General features: G+C 37.5%; 1 protein-coding gene across 1 annotated transcript; it reads right to left on the bottom strand.

The window, feature by feature from the left end:
- Positions 1-1,355: 1,355 nt before the first annotated feature.
- Positions 1,356-18,284, bottom strand: LOC145768183 (scinderin-like). Its single transcript, XM_082579660.1, has 15 exons — positions 18,116-18,284; positions 17,392-17,582; positions 16,135-16,296; positions 15,790-15,942; positions 12,217-12,445; positions 11,895-11,989; positions 11,337-11,459; positions 10,586-10,666; positions 9,638-9,805; positions 9,097-9,174; positions 7,300-7,416; positions 6,502-6,667; positions 5,823-5,984; positions 3,767-3,911; positions 1,356-2,692 (listed from the first exon to the last, which is right to left on the bottom strand). Exons 1-15 carry the CDS (start codon positions 18,267-18,269, stop codon positions 2,515-2,517), a joined length of 2,202 nt encoding a protein of 733 aa, XP_082435786.1. The 5' UTR covers positions 18,270-18,284; the 3' UTR covers positions 1,356-2,514.
- Positions 18,285-18,763: the final 479 nt, after the last annotated feature.

Raw genomic sequence — 18,763 nt, 5'->3', positions numbered from 1 at the left:
TTGGAGGAAAAGCACCCGTAACAGATTTGTAGACCTTTAAAATCTATGTTATTGATACTGAAAACGTGTCCTTAATTTGTGCTAGCAAATTCCTACTTTTTGTTGTCCTCTCTGTGAATAGATCACCCACTGTGACAAAGTCTACCGGTCTGCCTACAGCTCTGGGTTACAAATTCTCAGCCAAACCTTCAAATATTGCGGACATAGGCTTTGCATTTTGTTCAAATTCATAACTTTTGTCTTAACTTAATGTTTCCAAATTTGTATGAACTTACTGCATAGTGCGTATTGATCGTACAAACAAACAAAAAACAATTTAAAATAATTAATAAACTTATATATTTAACGTGATGCTTAATTTGATTTGTGTGTAGTACTTTCTCATTTCCAACTTTTAAGTTCAAAAATCTTACCTCTCGTAAGTCAACGTTTCGTCGAAACAACAGAGAAAACACAGAAGCCAGCACAATGCATTGATCATTGGAAAGATGAAAATAAAAGCTGAATAATTGTGCGTGTCTGATAGTTTGTCATTGTCATGGGCGCAGTGCAAAGCACGACTGCTGTCAGAAAAATGTTGGCCTGTTCTGTTCAGATAGTCCCTGTGTTCAGAGCAGAAATACGTCTTTATTTTTGTTAGCCGAACACCATGACCTTTCGCATTGAAGACGATGTCGACTCCTGGTAGTTTGTGCCACTTTGTGGAGTCAAAGACAGATATTGTTTTGAATTCAAAATCCATGAGTAAAGCACATGATAAGTTGCCTACCATGAATAAGCCAGCACAAAATGCCGGAACACAATGAAGCATGAGCCAGTGGCGGATGCAGAGGGGGGCTATTGCCCTCCCTATAATACAAATAAGAAAATTTATATACAGTTTATTTGCAAGATTGGATAAAATTAATGTAGACTTCAACATTATTGTGTTTTGTTAAAATCACTCTCTCCGGCCCTTAAGGCTAATTGCTGCATCCGCCCCTGGCACAAGCACTAAACGCAAAAAAAAACGTTTGGTCTGAAAACTGTAAAACAAATTAGGTTTGTAATCTGTCTGTAAATTAATTTTTTCGTAAAGAATGTGAAAAAGGTGGTTCCTTGCTAAAATATTGGAAGCACAACTTTTATTTCCCCTATGTTGAAAAGCTTGTGGTCCTAACCTAATGCTTTCACACCCCTTTTTTAAGCAGGAGCATAGTTTGAGAAATAAGCTACGGACGCAAAACATTTTAGGTGTGGTCCCAAAAAAATAGGAGTCCACTGAATTTCGTGGAAGATAAATGGTGCTGAGTCGGCATTGTCTGAAATGGCCTAATGTATATACGTGCTTCATCAGAAACCGATCATCATATTCATATTGTGATTGGTATGATTTAATTTATACTTTCCAGCGTGCACGATGTAGGCCACAATTTGAAAAAACAACCACATTGCGGTATTGCACTGTCTATTGAATAAAATCAAGTAGGAAAAAAAACATGACAGATTTCAACCCTGTAAAGTGAAATGCCAGTTGTGCAAATTAAATATGCCATTAAAGCCAAAACTCGTGAGAGCATGACAGATACATTATCTTGAATATTCACCAAATCGAATGATTAAAAAATTAATGCATACAACATCAAAGAAGAGCGTGAAGCATAAATCTTGACAACTAATTCAATTAAAAGTATCTTAAGAATTTGAACTTATAAACAGGTCAGTAAAGACAATAGCTTCACTAAACGGTATAGTCTGTATATTTGGTCTCAAATCCAAGTTAAGCAAAAAAGGCGTGTGCTTTGGAACATAGGCTATGTACTTTCAATAATTATCATGATGCAGAAACATTACTTGATTTTATATTTAAAAAAAAAATGAAGCTGAAAGATACGACAGGTATTTCTTTCATAATCTTTACAAAACAAGTGAGCATCACAATATACAGCATTTATTTTAAATCCCTAAAACTTTCTTCTATTCAAGGGCTTCATGATGTTGAAGAGTACGCTTTCATAGATGCAGCCATGATTCGATTAAACCTTGTGGATACCCTCAGCACTAGACTTTAGTGCCCTATACACGTAGCCTACATTTCATCATGTAAAAACGTACGTTTTCATTTATCGTAAAAGATGATCGGTCTTTTTTGCAAGCGCGGTTGTTTTTACTTGCCTCTAAAACATTGTCATGTGCCTTTTTTTACTTATGCGGTGCCCTTTTCACCTCATGGTTTCATCATCTGGGCGTTATGAGACGTTCTGGTCATTCCAACCAGGATTCGGGATAGAAAGAGTTATAGAATAATAATATTAAGTTAAACATTTCTGATTAATATGTATAAGCTAAGGTTTTGTGGTGGAAAACCTAAAGTGCAATTCGGTAGCTATTCGGGAACATAGTTGACATACGTTAAAAGCTAAAATGTACAAGGTTAGTAGGCTATACCTCCGGATAAAAGCAATAAAAAGTAAAGCAATACACTCGAAGCTGCGATAAATGTTTTGGGCCACAAATACACAAAGAGGTTCCATCTTATGCATAAAGGCTCTTCATTCTGTCTTCATAACCTTTTCTGCCCTTGAAGAAGTTTACATCCCAAGAGGGAAAGAACCCAGTAAAGGTAACCGGCTCCGAATCCATCTTTACTCGGATCAATGGAGCATCCGGATCTCTTCCTCTCGGATCTTTAGCAATATATTCTTTAGCAAGTCTGTGAACAAAGTAGTATTTGACGTGAAAATCGAGGTTAAAAATTAAAAAAAAAATGATACAAAACTTTTCATTAAGACAAAAAACAACTAAGATTCAAACAAATGTGGTTGATTGATAAATTTTTTAAGCTTAGAATGGTGTCAATAAAACTAGTTTTAAAATGTGGCTCTTTACTGCAATTATAATTATAATTTGAGTCAAAACAATTATAGTTATAGTTACAATTATAGTTATTAGTTATAGTTATAATTTGAGTACGAAGTCAAAACAATTATATTCTAAATAGAAAAAAAAGCCAAAAGCGCAGAAAGTTAAATTTGACTAAGCCTTTCAAACAACCATTTTCGTATGGTATTTTGACGCGAAACGTAAACTCGGATGGCTGCGATAGGCCTAATTGGTTAATGCCCCATGTGCATAAAGAAACAAGCAAAATCAAACAGCGCTGATTCAGTTCCAGTGGTGTGGGCTCAAGCCACTTATTTCAGAACTGCCCTCCATTCAGCGGTACCTGGTGCAGTGGATGGAATAATTAAAAGACATCAATACAACAAAATGCGACAACTTCACAGAGTTAATCTCGATTACCGATCCTGCGTCAGTGGTTCAAAACCTGTTGAAATTTTGTTTATTCCATCCAGTTGAGGTCACTGATTGGAGAGCTATCCTTAAACTGTGCTTCTTAAGCGCACATCCAAAGACTTACTAATGTAGCTCTGCTTAATCCTGCCGTTTTTGTTCATAAAGTCGATAAAGTAATTTTTGATAAATGCATACATTCCAATCTCTGAATTTACTCCAGCTGTGTAGGTATTTTTAGTCTTTTTGTAGAACGTCACCAAAATAGGTACAAATACAAAAAAATCATAAGCAAAATCACCCTTTAAATAAAATTATTGAAAAATCATATAGGCCTAAGCTTACAAGTTTTTTTTTCCTAAACAGGGGTGGAATTCACCCAACTGTGCCAACGCTATAGATTGGAGATTGAGAAAGAAAACGTGACATTCTGTAGTTTATGTCGAACAAACACAGTTACCAATTAGTATTGAAGATTATGACGGTATCTTACTCTGGAGCTGCCTTTCTTTCCTCTGCATTTGCTCCGTTCCCAATCCAAATTAACACTTGATCCCAAGCATCCAACATCATCACATCATCTGGTTCGAGATCACTTTGCGTGAATTCTCCAGGAATTTCCTCGATTGTGACATTACCTGGGATTACCATAAGGAATATAATCATGTTGTCATCAAAGATGGTATTGGGTATTTGATAACGCACACGCTTTCTAATCCGGAGACTCGGGTTCGATTTCTGTATCGGTCCGTCGTCATTTCTTAATGAGAAGTTGAATGGATTTTTCAGCAAGATTAAAGACAACGTAAAAAGGAGCTGACCGCTGACCATTTTCTGATAAAATGTAGCCGACCTTGTTAATTTCTTTACAAACAGAAACACTCCCAAAGACTAAATCTGCACAAATATTTAACTTTCTTAATTTCTGAGCTCAAACATTGCTGATTAAGGTAGGCTAGTTTATAGCCACAGAGTACCACAATAAAAAAAATCACTTTAAAAGAAAACACTTCAGTTTGATACACTTTAAAAATCTGAGCAAATACAGTACATTGATATTGCTTAGTTGCCTAGTGAATTTGCAAAACGTAATCTGTCATTTTTTTTTAATTTGGCGATAGAATAGTTTAATTTCTAATAAAAAAGTTGTAAATTTATTCAGTACAGAAAAACAGTTACTACATGCTCAATAGCTTCAAAGAATATTACTACTAAACCAGGAGTCACCAAACTACGGCCCGCGGGCCGGAATCGGCCCACGAACTGATTTCAACTGGCCGCTACGTGCTGAAGAGATAACAGCTGCACTACAACTGTTGAGGAAAAAAGTTACCAAACTTTTTGACCATTTTCTGATAAAATGTAGCCGACCTTGTTAATTTCTTTACAAACAGAAACACTCCCAAAGACTAAATCTGCACAAATATTTAACTTTCTTAATTTCTGAGCTCAAACATTGCTGATTAAGGTAGTTTGTAGCCACAGAGTACCACAATAAAAAAAATCACTTTAAAAGAAAACACTTCAGTTTGATACACTTTAAAAATCTAAGCAAATACAGTACATTGATATTGCTTAGTTGCCTAGTGAATTTGCAAAACGTAATCTGTCATTTTTTTTTTAATTTGGCGATAGAATAATTTAAGTTCTAATAAAAAAAACTTCACAGTGTAGATTCAACGGGTTCTTTTTGGCAATATCAAATTACACTAGCTTTCGGAACACAGTTCCCTAGTCATGTGCTATGACGAATGGTGTTGAAGTCAGTGAGTGGTTTTTTAAAGTGAGTGGTTCTAATAAAAAAGTTGTAAATTTATTCAGTACAGAAAAACAGCTACTACATGCTCAATAGCTTCAAAGAATATTACTACTAAACCAGGGGTCACCAAACTACGGCCCGCGGGCCGGAATCGGCCCGCGAACTGATTTCAACTGGCCGCTATACGTGCTGAAGAGATAACAGCTGCACTACAACTGTTGAGGAAAAAAGTTACCAAACTTTTTGTAAAAGACTGACGTTGCTGTTTATCATTAGGCCACCACAAATGGAGACAGCCTAGGCTAAATTTGGAAACGTGTAATGTTTTTTAAGAGCACGATGCCCTGTAGTGTATCACAGCAGGGGATAATTTTTCCAGCAACCATTCGATTTTCATCACAACTTTGCTATTCCACCGCTGGCTTTGTTATTTATTGTGCTCAATTCAAGTCAATAGAGATTCTAAATAGTTGTGTGTCTTTTCGCAATTTGCATCCGGCCCGCAGCTGTTGATCTCGCAGCAATCCGGCCCTCAAAAAAGTTTGGTGACCCCTGTACTAAACCATCACAATACGCAGCACAAACTTTACCAGCATAATCCACAAGCAGTGGCGTAATTTACAGAGACGAAATTACATGCCCTTCCGCTCTGGTACTTTAAAGATAGATTTGCATCTTTTATTCTTATGTAGCCTACTATTTAGAACAATATAACATTTAAATAAAAATGAGCCTCTCGACATAAGCTTTAAATTCAACTTTATGCTTTGAACAAGAATAACTTTCTTACCCTTAGCATTAGATATAGCAAACAATTTCGGTGGATTCTTATCAAAGTCCTCCAACAACCGAGGGCACGATGCGTATTCTTTCTTGCCTCCAAGAATCTTCCAAAACTCTTCACTTTCTGCCCCTTCCTTGAGGTTGGTGACAGAAGTTACTCCAAGACTCTCTAAACAATAACTTTAAACTTAGTGAGACATAGTGGCATTGCAAAAGATCGTTACAATTAACGATGCATGACTGCATGAAAGTTTTTGTATGTTTACAGCCAAGTGCAATGCATTGCAGGTTTGCAACATAACTGTATATTATAGTCTCGTGCAATCGACTCTTTGCAAAAGAAACGAAAATCAGCTTCGTTTCAACTGGCATAGACAACTTTTAAGTAACCCTACTTTCTGCGAAAAATTTTCCCTTGACACACCACTTTAGCATAGTTTCTTATTGATTTTGAAGTACCCCATGGTGATAATAAAGTATTAAAACTTATGCTAGCACCGAGCACGTAATAAGTTAACATAAAGCTAAATACTTAGGGTATGTCTCAGGCGACGTTATTGTACATTTGTGCTCTTTTCCACAGTCTGCAGTACGTCAAATGTATTGATTTACCCCTAAAACAATATGACACATTTTCTAGGTTGGCATGCTATAGTCTTGTTATTTTTAGCGTAATATCAACGTACTTGCTCCGAATTTGGCTGCATCCACTTCGTCATCATTGGATCCTAACCCAATCCATATAAATCCTTTAGCTCCGTTTTTAAGCAAAAAGACATCATTGGAATTCAGCATGCTGGATGAAGTGTCCACTTGGATAAGTTTCGTACCTCCAGCAGCCGTCGATCTTATCTGAAAAGAAAAACTGACATTTAAGTCAATAGTTCCCTTATTCTTCGCTGTTGCTTCCACCAATACTGCCTCCTTGAAAAAGTAGCTCTCGTCCTTTAAGAGTTTTATGATCTTTATAAACATCTTTTTATGACATTTCATCAGTGACATTTTTAACCCTTTGTATAACAACCTTTTGTGTAATAATTAAATACAGCAAAGCGAGGTTTAGTTTTAAAGCATGCTTGTGCAATAACCGAATAGACCATACCATGCAGGAATTAAGATTCAGAAGAAAAACATAAATAAAGCAGTTTGTTTGAAGGCAAATTGCCTAGAATTAAAGCTTCACCTCGAGGCTATTGACTGATTGTACACACTATACACGGAAGCTAACAATTGAAAGAAAACTCATCGCAATCATGTCTTTGTGTCTTATTAAATACACAAGCAATTCCGCTTAATTGCAGTGTAACAAGATAGCTCGAGCAAAGCGTGTAAGCAAGCAGTTATTGTCCTAGTTTAACCCCAATTAACAGCTGCAATTTATCTGTGAAAATAATGATTATACTGTAAGTTATATCTTTAATGTTTCTCTGCCTTACAACGTAACATCGATGCTCATTGACATTCATTTATTCGGCCACGTGTACCTGATAAAGAGCTGTACTTGAAACACCGACGTCTTTTCCGGCTGCCTTTGAATATCCTCCCGAGGTTATAATGATGGGGTGGTCGAATATATTTAGCATATGCTTTGGTTCTTTGCCCTAAAGCGTATTAAAGTTAAAACAAAGATACGATGCAACCGCGTCAGTGACTACCCAAACAGCAAAACCCGTCATTTTTACATTAATGCAACGTCTGCAGACGATTTTGAAAAGTGACAGGTTTTGTTGTCTTGGTATGTTTCAGAATAAAATAATTCTTATTAGATCAGTTTTGATTCAGATGTTCGATTAAAAAAGTTAGGACTACGAGCCGAGCCGTATCTTAGTGATAGAGCGGAGTGTGATTTTTGAAACTCCGCTCCTTCTCCATAAAGCCAGCCTCACTCCAATCCGACTCCGAAAAATTTCATTGTTTTACAGTACACTCCGAATCCACTCCAAAATCAACTTATGAGTTAGTGATACTAGCCAATGCGTATAACGCGAAATAGATCGGGAGTGCAAATCCAAACTGAACTTCAGTGGCACGTAAATGTTCTTGATAGCGCACACTTATAAGCACAGTAACGTTGCCAGGGGGGTCCAGGGGGTACTTTGGAACCCGGGCCTGGAATGCTTTTAGGGGGCAGTAATCTTTTCAAGGAGCCCCGGAGCTTGAAAAAATCACCTCGTATTCTTTGGATATTGTGCGCTTTTTTCAAAAGTGTGTTGGTTTGGGCCCCCAAGATCTGATTGGTACCGGCCCAAAATATCCTCTCAACGGCCCTGTATAAGTAAGCTTATCACCGCAAAGTCGAAAATCGTGGGGACTATTTTTTTTTTATTTACAAACATAACTGGCATATAGCCTACTGGATTAATTGGATTACACTGAAATACAAATTTGCTGAACCAAACTCCAAATCCACTCCACTCCATGCTCAACTCTACCGTATAGCCTACAGTACATACGGTATAATATATTGTATAGTGCAGAAGCGTTGACAGGGAGGGTCCAGGGGATATTTTGGTTCCGGATTCGGGATGCTTTTAGGGGGCAGTAATCTTTCCAAGCAGCCTAAGAACTTGAAGAAACTACCTTGTAGTAGTTAGAAATAATGCGTTTTTTTAGAAGTGCCTTAATTGGGGGCCGAAGATCTCATTGGTACTGGGCCCAAACTATCCTCTCAACGCCTTAGTATAGTATATCACCACACTAATGTATATGAAAAGGTGGTAGAACCTTACAGTTTTAATCGTGCCGATAGTTTAAAGGGACTCTTTGAAAAAACCTTATTACGACTTTCAGCAACAGCCAGAGTAAAACAGCTCACCGTTTATTTTATGTCTATTGGAAAGTTTGGATGTTTATTATCTTTATATCTTATTTTAGGGATATTTACTTTGCGAGAAGTGACTGCAGTGCGTATCGGCTGAATTAGTAAGAAACTGACAGTTGTTTTAATGGTTCACTGACGTTTCAACAACATGAAAATATGCATCCTCGGAGCGAATAACGTATAGGGATATTTAAAGACGGATGGGAGGAGGAAATAGGAGGCCAAAAAAGAAGATACAAAAAATGAGCCAAACAAGGTCAGGCTGAAGAAGGAGGATGCCAATAACAGAATGAAATGGAAAAAAATGAAATGAAGACAATCGGTGCATGGGAAAGAATCAGCCATCCCCACTAGCCAGAGCAAACTAAAATTGAATGTCGTATCTCGACTTACGATTAGAAATTTAAGTAAGTGGACGGGAATGCAGAGAAGACAGGATGATGATAATAGTACGACTTACTTGAACAACTCGGACTTGGACAGGGCGCTGACCGTATTTGTCATCCAGTTCTGTAGCAAAGAAAGCAGAAGCTGCAATCTGCAGAAAAATGAAGACTGAAAGCGTTTCTTTCAAAAAGTTTCTAAAGGATTTCCTGACAGATTGTTATAAACAACTAAGTAGAGAATATCAATTACCCTCGTATTAACAATACAATCACAGGCTTAGTAAAGTACAAAGCAGCATTATGCATTAAAAGATTAAAAATAAAGTGTAAGCTATTGCACAAACAAAACAACATAGAGGGTTAGCAGGTCGGTGGTAGGTATTTCCGGTATTTCATACAGTACAATGCACCGTTACAGAGAACAGTATGATCCATATACGCTACACATTGTTTGTGTCGACGCAGTGCACTAGTGTAGACATAGATAATGCTGAAATAGATGCAATAATTCTAAATATGCAAAATTGCTCCATGACAGTACACATAAACCGAAAATATCACAACAGCTGACAAAGGTCAAACACTTTAATATCCTTTTTGTATATTTGTTTTCACCTCATCTTTAGTAGATTCCAATCCCTGCCAATAATAAATGATGTATTCTTCGCGTGTCCGTGGTCTGTACGTGTAAAGGATGAGATAGCAGTCTCCAGCAAAAAATTTACCATAGTCCTCTTTTTTCAACGGCACCATTTTGTTTCCTTCCACTCTCCAAACTTCGACCTGAAAAATAATTCAAATATTGATCAAATATTACTTTTGAGCATCAATCTTTACTCATGTAAATACAGTATAGCAAAAAATTCTGTTGTGCAAGTTGCGCATAAAATATTGCAAAAAATTCACAACATTTTGGCTAAAACACTTTAAACGTATCAATCGAGTATAATGACGCTTACTAAAGTTATTGTTTATCGGTTTACTGCCTTAACATAGAATAATGTGAATTACTGCCGGCATAGATTGAAGAATGTTCAGAGTTCAGACATTCAGCTCTTCAAGTGGGATAAAAGGTGTCTGTGTTGAGACATAATTATCAAAGTTTGCATGCGTGTGAATGTGATAGTTTAGATACTATACGTGCGAGCAAGCCCAATTGGTTACATGCCAAGATATTATCTTGGTGATAACTTCCTAGTAATTAATCAGTTAGTACCAAAATGTTCTAAATTGATAATTTGTAAAATAGCATTGGACTTCATCACTACTTGACATCACGGAAATAAACTTTAGATGAATAGCTGGAAACCCCTACAATAAAGTTCTAAATCGTCGTCGTCGTCGTGGGCTTCAACTCGATTCTGAGCATTGGTTTTCTCTTCAAATCGGATGTGACGTTGGAGGGTGATGTCGGATGTGACGTTGGAGGGTGATGCCGGATGTGACGTTGGAGGCCTAGTCTACGGCGGAAAGGACGTGGGAAAAAGTCACATTGTATGGAGGGTGAGGAACGTATTTTTTTAGCTTTCTTTTCAAAGTTCTGAATAGCCAATAACAAAATACCTTTCCGGAACCGTCATCGACCATTCCTTGGTGAGCTGCAAACTTCGGTGTTTCGTAGAGAGTCTTAACATCAAATTTGGTCTGCAGTACATATTAGATTACATAAAGTTGCATAAAAGTAATGTGGCACTAACTTAGGAAACTTGAGCTTACAGTATATTGTGTTTCAATAATGAAGAGTGCTTCTATTGAAGTGAGAAGTGCTATAGAAACTACTTAAGCGAAATTAAGCTAAAGCGTAGCCTTATTATTAAAGTTTGGAATACTTTATTAGGCAGTTATTTAAATTATTGGGTCAAGAGACCTTTTGCTATTCCTACATGATATTAATTTGCTGTATTTTATATAGCCTGTCAATACCATCAGAAAAAATACTCGTGTGACTTAATTACACTAAAACAAATTATAAAACATCTGGGCGATATTGACCCAGGACCACACAAAGCAGAAAACACCTCATAGTCGTTGTAGATTCAACTAAGTAGAAGTTTAAAAGGAAACCAAGTGCAGTTGGAATATTAAATCCAGTAGTCCTCGATTACTAGGCCCAGCTTGGGACCGGACGGTGTTTGTCTTTTTAAGCTGGTGGGCCTATTAAGCGGGGAATGATTCTCTGTCACTGTTGTACATTCAATAATTGGAGTCTGGACAAAATTGAGTTTAATAAGCGGGCGGGCCTGTTTATCGTGGGCTTAATAAACGAGGACTACTGTACTAAGAATTAACTTGGATAAGAAGGTATAAAGATTGCCTTGTCAATCTTTGCTATCTTGTTGTATTTGAATACTTTTCCAAGCCCAACAGATTGGTCTTTCGTGGACCAATCTTTGAAGAATTGCGTAAAGAGAACGGACTCTGCACCTTCAGCCATTACCTATAAATTTCAATTTTGTTTGTTAAAGCTGGCTTTTCTTTTTTCCAGAGCAACTCTGAAAACATTATTTAAGAATTATTAGCAAATTGATACCACAGTCAGTTTAATTATTATCGGAATACAAATACAAACACAAGGAAACAGTAAAAGCGAAGACACAAAACAAATAAACAGGAAAGGTGACAAAATGAAAGTAACTGAAACCGTGACTTCAATGCAAACCTAACAAATATCAGTAAAAGAAATGAATTTAATCGGACCATCAAATCTAAATGGTTCCATTAACGAGACAATATCTTGGTTCGATCACCCCCTTTCGTCATAATCCATCAAAATATCTGCCGATCGTGCAGCACCAATGACATGGTGAAGATTTAATTATACAATTACTGCTAAGACAAGCATAACCAGATAATGAGAGTTTCAGCTACTGACTTGTATCTTGGTGGAAGAAGGATAATTATGACTCTGTATGAATTCTTCAGCGTTTTTCATGGCCCCACTTCTTTCATCTTTACTAGCTTGTTTACCTGAAGCGAAAGCACAAGCCTGGTTAAGATAGCTTTCGTTGAAACCAGTCTGCCTAACATTAAAAATGTGATCAGTAATTCAATTTATTACACATCCGTATTTTTTTATTTGAAGATCGCGTCAGGTCAGTTGTAGAACGAGAAGAGTCAAAACACAATTATTTCTGAAAATTTTACGTTTACTGACGTATTGCCAAATTTTATTACATAAAATGTAATATAACTACCTTTCCAAACAAAAATGATCCTGTTTGCACCATTGTCCAATATAAAGCAATCTCCCGATAGCAAAGCAGCTTGATTGAAGGGCGCAGTGGCGACTTTTTTCACCACTAGCTTTCCGGTGTCAGATGAGACGTGGTACAATTCTGCGGCCTTTTTGGCTCCTCTTGATTGCGAGGCAGCAGCACTGTCTTCAATCTCTGGACCAATATCGCTTGGCGACCCCGACAAAGCCTAAGCATAAGTTAAACGGGACATAAAGTTTTTTGATTTTAATCATTCTGTTTATTTTAATTAGCCACTTCCCATCGGTATTAGCGCGCCGCGATCGTGACGCGGTAACGGCATTTTTTTCTTTTTTTTTCTCGCGTTTCTGCATTTTGTACTGTCTTGTATAAAAGCAAACATTGCCATTGATTGACATTTAATTTTACATCGAAATAAAAGAAAACTTGGTAAAATGAAAGCAGCAGTGGTGTCTTATATGAAAGCAAATATTGTCAGTGATTGACATTTGATTTTACATCGAAATAAAAGAACACTTTGAAAAATGAAAACAGCATTGGTGTCTTGTATAAAAGCAAATATTGTCAGTGATTGACATTTGATTTTACATCGAAATAAAAGAACACTTTGAAAAGTAAAAGTAGCAGTGGTGTCTTGTATAAAAGCAAACATTGGCATTCAATTTTACATCGAAATAAAAGAACAGTTTAAGAAAATAAAGAAAACTTCGAAAACGAAATCAATAATTGATTTTGGTGTGGTAGTTTTTGAAGCATGGTACAGGGCAAAGCGGTACATCGCACTTGTCACATCGAAACCTCACTTCTCTTCTCTGACCTTTTTTTGCGCATACAATACACCGTTTATAATTTTTATTAGACTGTGTAGGCGGGTTGAACTCCAAAAAATGTCCATCTTTAGCTCTGAGACGGTCAGGGGTGGGAAAAGATCGTTTTCGGCCAGCTCTTGGATACTCTGCAATTTCTGCTGATTCCAGCATCTCACGAGCTAGCATGACTTTGAAGTTAGGCAAAGTCAATCGTCGGTGCTCTTGATGGAGCTTTTTGAATAGCAGAAATGAATTCACCAATGCTATGTCCACCATGTAAAAAAACAACTTCTTGTACCACTTTGTGTGCTTTCTTACAGAGCGGCAGGTTGCTGAAAGCTGATCTGAACGATCAACTCCCCCCATCCATTGATTGTAAGAAATCACACAAGTGGGTTTTACGATGGGATCTCCATTGATGCTGGTTTTACCTGTTGGACATAGCTCTGATGAATGCCATGTAGAGAGCATTTTGACGTCCTTTTTGTCCTTCCACACCATTGCCATCACACCATTTGCCGTCTTGAACACGTGCTCCCCTCTTTTTAATTTTTTTCCCGGAAGATTGGTTGGCATGTGCTTCCGGTTCAGCCGAACTGTACCAACTGTGTGGGTTTTGTTTTGCAGCAATGTGCAAAATAACTGTGGACTGCTGTACCAGTTGTCGATATAAAGGTAATAACCTTTTCCAAGTAAATCATGGCATAAATCCATGACCACTTTTGTACTTGCTGGTACAGCACTGTCTCGATCCTGGCCACTGTATAATTTGAAGTTCCAGGTGTATCCACACATACCCCCACTTGATTCACACAGTCGGTACAGTTTTAGTCCAAACCGTGCCCTCTTTGAAGGATTGTATTGCTTGAACTTTAGCCTTCCATGAAACTTCAGCATAGATTCATCCACAGAGATGTGCTTCTGTGGACAATAAACTTCCTGAAAGTTGTGGAGAAATTCATCCAGCAGAGGTCTTATTTTGAAGAGACGATCGGTTCCAGCATCAAGATCATTGTTGTGGAAATGGAGGTTTCGCATGATCTTGATGAACCTATCCCTCGGCATGGTTTTCTTGAATAATGGCACATCGAGCATGCCATTCGTGCTCCGGTACATCTGCATTTCTGGCAGACTCACCACTCCCATCATGATTGAAGTAGCTAAAAAAACTTTCAGCTCTTCTGCTGTGGTGGCGTAGAAAGGCGTGTCATGTCGTCGTGAACTGGTGGCTTCAGGATGCTGTGTGGCATACAAATTCGTCTCTCTTTCAATGTTTCCAAGCGTTTCGGAAGTCACAAAACGTTGAAAAATGTCCAGGGGCGAGGTTGTTTCATCTAGGTCCACTAGAATGCCACTAGTGCCCACAAAAGGAAAAATTTGGGGATCAAGCTCATTTTGGGTCCAATTCCAAGTCAAATTTTGTGCCACACTTTGACTTGGTGACCTGGAAGGAGTTTGATCTTCATCAGTTTGATCCTCATCACTTTCGCTGTCGCTTGAGTTCAGGGAGAATGTGTCGATTAAATCTTCCAATTCAGCAACATCTCCATCTTCGGAACCGGACTCACCAGACGATGCAGAGCCAAGAATTTGTTGAAGACCAACTTCAGCATCAACCGTAGACAATCTTCTCGCAGCCATTTTTCAAATCAATAACGTATTATGTAAAGCTTATATATATCACTGAAAGACAAGAAACAAAAACACATAAAATACAAAGCTTGTCATCTGAAATGTTCTTTGAATGTCTGTACCGGTACTAAAACTGCAAATATCTGCCTGAAAAATCGCAAGCATTACGAAAAGATCAGTGGAAAAATACTTCCGTTTTACAACAAAAGAAAATTCGCGTTGCCACCTCTTACAGCTAAAGCAACCACTGGAATACCTTCAATTCGCTCATGCTGAAACAGAAAAACAAATCGAACTGAACTGGAATGAACAGTAGCTCAGAAAGCTTGCGTCATAGGCAACTTTCTGACAAACAAAATTCCGCTATAGCATTGATTTATTACAGCTGAAACCATTGCCTGAAGATAATAGAACCAATAGGTGATTCCCCTTTCAGCTGCTAGCAATGAGCTAGCAATGAGCGTCGATAAGCGCTATCCGATGTCAAACCACGAAAAATTTGCGTCATTTGACGTTCCCCGTAAGATTGGCACGGAAAAATCACGCGTCATTTGACGCTATCCGCATGGAAGTGGTTAGAATAGTCTAAAACAGCGATTTTCAAACTTTTTTGGTCTGTGACACACCAAAGAATTTCGGAATCTACCGCGGCCCATTGCATTCCTGCATCATTTTTCTACTACCGAATTTATGCGCTTGCAGTTAAGAATATCCCAGACAGCCACTCTATCTGGCCCAGATCTGGTAAGGATCTGGTCAGATTCGTACCCAATCTGGGAAAATCAGGACCAGATAAAGTTGCTGTCGGGAGACACTATTTTCTTCCTTGCAAGGCGTCCCGGTAACTGAGTAAAAACCAAACTAAGGACAACAAAGATACCATCATACAAAAAAACAAAAACAGCTATCTTATCCATGTAGTATTTTCTTTAAAACCTACTGCAGTGCTGCAAAGGTGAAATAAGGAAAATCGACTTCTTACGCTTACAAATATCGACTTCTAAACTTTTGATAAGCTTTGATAACCCTTCTACCGCTTAGCCCATTGGAGTCAGACATCGCGTTGCCTGGTATCTTGAGTTTTGTTTTGTAAACAATAAAATTTATTTACTTTAGTCATCTTTTCCGGAACGGATTGACCTTCGTCGATGATGGTGATTATTCCCTTTCCGCCTTTTTCCTCATTCTTGATGGAATTAACCAGCTCACACGCTTTTAATCGTTCGTATCTGTTGCTCTTGCTGCCATTCCATTGGAAGATATCCTAAAGCAAACGGTCGTTTACACTTAAATGCGGTAACGTACATCAAAGCAAATTTGCAACCTCTCAAAAAGTCTGATCCAAGTCTACGTAAAGTACCAGGCGCCATTTTTTTAAATCTCCATTCATGAAAACTTCTTTTCCATAAATTAAATTAATCTAGATTGACATTGGCTGCATATAGCGGATATTTACATTTTCAACTTCCACAATGAAAATGTCTCCTTGATTAAATGACTTCCAGGCCATGTCAACCTCTGTCGCTCGAACCGTTCTGCGTCCCTTTACGTGAAGAAGACGTTTAACGTCACTGATGTTGGTCCTTGCGTGCTTGAAACCTGACGCAACGCCACCTTTCTGCAAAATAAACGTGCAAATTCAGCGTTTTACTTAACACAGAGTTTTGTCAACACAGTGTTTGGTCAACCCACAGTGATGTATACACATATCTGAAACTAGAAGCCCTGCTTTCATTATTAGTGATTAAATACAGTTGCAAACGCAATTACATTTAAATACTGTTGGTTATGAAATCAGACTTGGTAAGCCGTGAGTTCAGTATTTGCATTCTGAGCTCTGCTGCCCAGTTATCGAAATTATCAGCTGAAATCTAGATATGGCAAGAGTTGTCCATAAAACAGAATATTTTAAGATTGTTTACTTTAGTTGCGCTACAAAGTATTGACTTTGTTTCATTTGTGTTTTGGACATCTAAAAATGGGAACGCAAGCTTTAACTTTACTTTGGACGAAACTTTGGTTATCTTATCTATAGGTATCTGAAAAATAGTTGCCAAAAACGTATCAAAAGATTCGTTACAGTATATTTTTCACTTCAACATCTTAGTGGAAAGAACAACTTGTACAAAAAGAAATGTTGTGTTGAACATCAAACAAATTCCTACCCTTTGGATAATACGTGATAATGGTGTAAATATTTGCCTACTCTGTCAATCAATAATTGTGACCAGTACGAACAGCATTTACTAGAATCTCAAAAGTACCGCTTTATCTCAATCGATGAATACCCAAAATAACTAAATCTAAAATGACTAAATGTACGCTTTGCTTTCAAATTCAACTTAATAAGTTTGTAAATTATGAGTAGAAAGAAAGGTTTTTGTGAAGATATCCTACAACTAGCTCACTAAGGATAGCTTAAAACTAGCCTTTGCTTGCTGAACAGCTTAACAACCAAATAAGTACCGCAGTTTCGTGACCTTATGCAAATTATGGCTTTTATAACGTTTATAATCAAATGACTTCCTTACATAACATAAACTTGGAATGTTACAAAGCTAGTGCATTAAATGCAATTGAAACGTCTGATCTTTCTTGATCTACCAATGGCCACTTTCTTGAGTCAACTTCAATTACATGTGCGCTTGTTCACGGTCTCGGAGTGTAAGATACTCTGCTTGGAAGTACCGTACCTAACACAAAATAGGCTTACTTTGTATTTAACTTTCCCTTTGAAATATCCCATAAAAGTAGCGGATTCTTCGTTTTGGATTTCACGGTTTTGTACAGGAGCTCCTCCAAAGTGATCATCGATTTGAGTGGTGAGGATTGCCGCCGCTCCCCGTTCGTCCTGAGATGAATCATTTCCCAACCAGAAATGAAGGACCCAACTCAACTGTCCTCCTAGAGTACAAAGAAAATGACTACGTAGCCCAGTAAGCAACCACGTCTGCTGCGTGGTTAAAGTAACAAGAGCGTTTGTCTGCCGTTCGAAAGGGTCGTGGTTAGATACATTTCAACAACAAACTGCTTTGTTTTAACAAGATACTTATTGTACGGTACTAAACCTTAAACAATACACCGCTAAAAGAGCATTTCTTCAAAAACGTAAGTAGGAGTGAAAAACCGTTGAAAGAAGAAATAGTTTTCTTCAAAAAGAGGAAAATGCTTTCAAAATAAAATGGATTTGACGGAAATTCCCTATGGAAAAAGAATAAAGTGGTATTTTTTTCATATTTTTGGACCCTTTTTCATCTTGGACTTGGGTCCAAAAGTACCTCTTGGACACGACGGATGGCTTATTTGCCGTACTGGCCATTTAATTCAGGTCTTCATCAGCTAGATATAAATCATCGAAACAAAGGTATGTTAGTATTTGTTAGTGGCATTGACAGTCTTATAATTTACATGAAAGTGTAGCCTACATTTAAACTTGCCTTTAGCCTGATGGGTTCTCAACAATATATAGGAGTCGCCGATGAAGAAATTACCATATTCCGCTTTGGGAACTGGTTTCAATTCCATCTTTTCAATTCTCCATATTTGAAGACCTTCCTTTTTACCACAGCTCTCAATTTCTGCTTTAGACATTTTTCTAAATGTATAATAACTACAAAAAAAAAACAATACAAGTTTGTTAGATGTACCAGATTTGCATTAAACCGCAAACAAAACCAGCCAACAGATGTACGTATATCGCAGAACAATCGCTAATTTTTGTATCATGATAGATGCCATTGAATCGCTTAGTTTTGTTTGCCTATGCTCAAACACAAATACAGATCCTTTTTCAACGTTATAAAATGTTAATATTGAGAAAGTCCGCCAGAAAACAATTAAATTTTTAACGCTTGTAGTTTTAAAAAAAGGAGAGAATGGTTTAACTGTCGACACGCAGTTAGTCAATCCATAACCACAAACATTTCACAAAGCTGCTCCTTATTCAGACCATTATTTTAACCAACAGGTTTTTTTTTCAAATATTGTTTAGTGCACTTCTGTAAAATTTTCTTTCGTATTTTATTTTAGTGATGTGTTAGCTTGTGTAATCTGCAGCAGTAGGTGTTTTATAACTTATAATACTA

This window comes from Aplidium turbinatum, chromosome 4 (assembly GCF_918807975.1).
Source record: "Aplidium turbinatum chromosome 4, kaAplTurb1.1, whole genome shotgun sequence".
Taxonomy (NCBI): domain Eukaryota; kingdom Metazoa; phylum Chordata; class Ascidiacea; order Aplousobranchia; family Polyclinidae; genus Aplidium; species Aplidium turbinatum.
This window is presented reverse-complemented; position numbering and strand designations above follow the sequence as displayed.

Coding starts and splice junctions, on each gene's coding strand:
- LOC145768183 (XM_082579660.1), bottom strand. CDS start 18,269: ATGTCTAAAGCAGAAATTGAGAGCTGTGGTAAAAAGGAAGGTCTTCAA. Junction 11,990..12,216: donor GATCATTTTTGTTTGGAAAG/GTAGTTATATTA, acceptor CTTTCGCTTCAG/GTAAACAAGCTAGTAAAGAT. Junction 6,668..7,299: donor CAAGTACAGCTCTTTATCAG/GTACACGTGGCC, acceptor TTTTCTTTTCAG/ATAAGATCGACGGCTGCTGG.